At 30.9% G+C, this 3,622-nt stretch overlaps 1 protein-coding gene across 1 annotated transcript; it reads right to left on the reverse strand.

Moving 5' to 3' along the window:
- Positions 1–516: 516 nt before the first annotated feature.
- LOC110658966 (heavy metal-associated isoprenylated plant protein 21) lies at positions 517–2,034 on the reverse strand. The gene is made up of 3 exons (XM_021816767.2): positions 1,903–2,034; positions 1,655–1,730; positions 517–920 (listed from the first exon to the last, which is right to left on the reverse strand). Exons 1-3 carry the CDS (start codon positions 1,972–1,974, stop codon positions 628–630), a joined length of 441 nt encoding a protein of 146 aa, XP_021672459.1. The 5' UTR covers positions 1,975–2,034; the 3' UTR covers positions 517–627.
- Between the last annotated feature and the right edge of the window lie 1,588 nt (positions 2,035–3,622).

Here is a 3,622-nt window from a genome sequence, read left to right on the forward strand (position 1 = left end):
GGAGATGCATATACAGGGGACTCTATATGATATTAGCAAACAATCATAGCAAATTGAATTGATTCCGTCTAATTTGGAGTCATAAATATGATTTACATGGCGTTATTCGTGTATTTGTGGTGGACAAAAGGAGAACCTTATTCTTCAAAGTATCCGATCTTAGAAATTATGTCTCCCATTTGAATATAATTCACCACAAAAATATTAACCAACACTCAAATTCTCTTCTTTTTGAAGCCTCTTTAATGAAGAAGGGGAAAAATATATCATATATAATATTTGAAAATAGTGCAAATTAAAGCTTACAAATAACCTCATTCTTTTTAATTCCATTAAAAAAATAAAAAAGAAAATATTATGCATTTCTAATCAAAATTCATATTAGAGGGATACATAAGATTATGCAATAATATAATTCAATTCAATTATTTTATTATAAATGATTTATCCCGAATGAGGAAATCGTCTGGATTCAAATTTATTTTTTTTCATCTCCCATCAACTCAAACACACATATAAAAAGAAAAGGCAATGCAAACATATATTATTACAAGGAACTGGTCTTGATTACAAAAAGAAAAGCAACCCATTTTTCAGAAATTCATAAGACTAATTAAAATTAGTTGCTTACATGATAGAACATGCATGCACATTATCATCACTAAAGACAGAGACAATGTTGTCCTCAGGAGCATTAGAGGCTGGAAAAGCTTGCAAAACATTGCGAACATAGCCTGCTGGTGCCCTTTTGTCATAGGCACCAGATGCATAAGGGTAGTAAGCTAGATGTTGAGGGATATAAGGCCAAAATTCTGCTCTCTTTCCAGTGCGCTTCACTCTCTTTAACACCTTGTTTGGATCAACATATCCACTTACTACCACCCTGCTTTGTTTTCTGTTCACTTCCACCGTCTTTACACCTGCTTATGCATGGACATGGGTTATATGTAATTAGCTAGTGATTAAATTAGTGATGTTATAAACAAAATAAAAGAAAATTTGTAATTTTGTAATATTTAAAGTCTTCAATAGATGCTGGAAAATGAATATGAAAATAGTTGACCGAACACTAGCGAAAAGAATGTGGGAAAGCTTGATATGTATCTTTCAAATATTGAGATTCAAAGGCTTCGTTTTTCGAACAAAACATAAAATTTCCTTCCATTCTTTTTCTTTCCCCCAATATATAGAGATTGTATTTCAAAATATTGGAGTATGAGAGGCTTAACAACAAAATATTCTAGCCTACTCACAGTAAAGACAATAACAATATTAACGGACTTACCTTTCTAACCCTTTGTTAGCTATCTAAGAGCACTCTCACCCACTCTTACATGATTGAATTGGAAGTTGTCATCATATTGACAAAAAGATAAATATTTTTAAAGCTAAAAGAACTGAAGATATCTTTTCTTTTAAGGGTCACAGCAGATTCATTTGTTTCCAGTTTCGATATTTTGTATACATCAAACAAAAAAGAAGCTTTTGTTTTTTCTTAGATACTTTTTTTTTTCTTTTAATTGGGTGATTGCTTCTCTGACAGGTCACTGCAAATGTATGATTCAGAGAGACAGAAGTAAACTTAAATGAAGGAACAAGAACAAACAAAGAAAGACAGACAGAGAGAAAGAGATGGAGAACTTCATGGACGAACCTTTCATAGTGGTAACAGCATTTTTAACTCTTCTTTCGCAGCCATCACAGTCCATTTTCACTTTGATTTCAACAGTCTGAAAAACAGGGGAAAAAAGACTCAGGCAACCCATATATTTTAAAGAAAGGTTCATGATACGGAGTTGAAGAAGCAAGACAGGCAAGAGACAGAGTGAGAATAACGATCATCTCTTTTACAGATCATAAGCCAAAGGAGGTAGAAAAAGGTTGGAAGCTGCTAATTAGTACCTGCATTGGTTTGCGTTTGCTTCTTGTGCTGGTGACAGTGCAAAAGTTAGAGAGGTAATCAAGAGCACCCATTTTGGCTTCTCTTTGCCAGAAAGAAAGCAAGCAAACCAGAGAGAGAGAGAGAGAGAGAGAGAGAGAGAGAGAGAGAGATGAAGAACACGCTGAGAGTGAGAGACATGGTGTATATATAGGAAGTTGTTTGTTGGGTCTAACCAGAGGAATGAACAAAGCAGTGTCTATTTTTTAACCCCAAAATTACTCAGGCAAGTGGGTTTAAGATGATATCAATGAGTCTTAATTTAGTGATAAAATTAAATAAAATTAAAATAAAAGGATATTTTAAGTTTTATAGTCTAACAATTATTATTTTATGTTGTTAATTTCATATTATTTGATTGATTGTTTATTTATTTTATATTTAATAATATACTTTGATCTAAATATTAATTTCAAATATAATTAATATTATTAGGATATACCTTAATTATACTCCTATTTTTTATATTAAAAATTAAAACTTTTAATTTGTTGATTGATATTGTAAATTTCATAATAATATTATTATAAAGGAGATATTTTTTATTAATTTTTTCAATTGAGTGTATATGATTTACTTATAATGAAATTAAAGAAATAAATTCAATATTGTTGACCCCATAAGCTCAAATGAGCATAGATTTTGATGATATCAAAACTCAACTAGAATCAAACTAACCTTATTTTAAGTATTGTGCTTCTCAAATAACAAAGAAAAAACTCAAAGAATTCACGATGGATTCATACTTTTAAAGGAATGATGACATTTTAAGATAACACAGGACGAATCAAAGGAGATAAAGGAAGAAAATGTTACCTTCCAAACCTGCATTGAAGATCAAATTTAAAGGTACATGTAGTATAGAAGTTAGTTTTAACTTTTAGGATTATTTGTGAAAAGAATTGAGGAGTAGAAGCCAATGACACTTATTTTTAATCTCTCAATTATTTTCTTTTGAATATCATAAATGGCCTAAAAGCATTTGATTATGATTTGGTGTAAAGTTTTAAAGTTTTCAAAGTTATGCAGAAAAGTTTTCCTGGTATGCTACTTGTTTTGGTATGCTAACTGGTTTGCTATTTTTTCTGGTATGCTAACTGTCTCAACTCTGCACAACATCACATAAAAGATAAAATAACGGCTATTTTCTTGAAATTTGAAATTGTAACGTTCAAATGAGTTCTCAAACGGTCAGAAATATTCCAAAGCTATAAATACATCTATCCTTGGCTATTTTTCACAAAAAATGAAAGTCTCTCTACTGTTCCTAACCTTTTAAGATCATTAAAGCTTTCATTCAAAGTGCTCAAATTGTTTTTATTACTCATCATTGGCTTACCTACTCATCTCTTATTTATAGATTCTGTTGTATTGAGTGAGATTGAGTTTTAAACACTTTCTTATCATTTATGAGAGGTCATTCAAGCACCTATTGAAGCTTGATTGTGAAAAATGTTTGGGATAACACTTGGTAGAAGTGTGAAGATTTTAGACTCAAAGTGGGATCTTTGAGAGAGTGGATGTAAGCTAGTTGAGCCGAACCACTATAGAAATTCAGTGTTCAATTTTCTCAACGCTTACTTCTTACATTTATGCATTTTAACTTTCTGATTGAAGTGATTTTGCTGAGATAAAAAAAATTGATATTGTTTACTGTTAACTTTGCTGCAAACTGAGAAAACT

The sequence above is a fragment of the Hevea brasiliensis genome, chromosome 16, assembly GCF_030052815.1.
Source record: "Hevea brasiliensis isolate MT/VB/25A 57/8 chromosome 16, ASM3005281v1, whole genome shotgun sequence".
NCBI classification, from domain to species: domain Eukaryota; kingdom Viridiplantae; phylum Streptophyta; class Magnoliopsida; order Malpighiales; family Euphorbiaceae; genus Hevea; species Hevea brasiliensis.

What these genes read in the sequence shown, in the direction of transcription:
- LOC110658966 (XM_021816767.2), bottom strand. Translation starts at nt 1,974, where the DNA reads ATGGGTGCTCTTGATTACCTCTCTAACTTTTGCACTGTCACCAGCACA. An exon ending in GCAAACGCAAACCAATGCAG is followed by an intron (nt 1,731 to 1,902) that starts GTACTAATTAGC and finishes CCTGTTTTTCAG; the next exon opens with ACTGTTGAAATCAAAGTGAA. An exon ending in TGCTGTTACCACTATGAAAG is followed by an intron (nt 921 to 1,654) that starts GTTCGTCCATGA and finishes ATGCATAAGCAG; the next exon opens with GTGTAAAGACGGTGGAAGTG.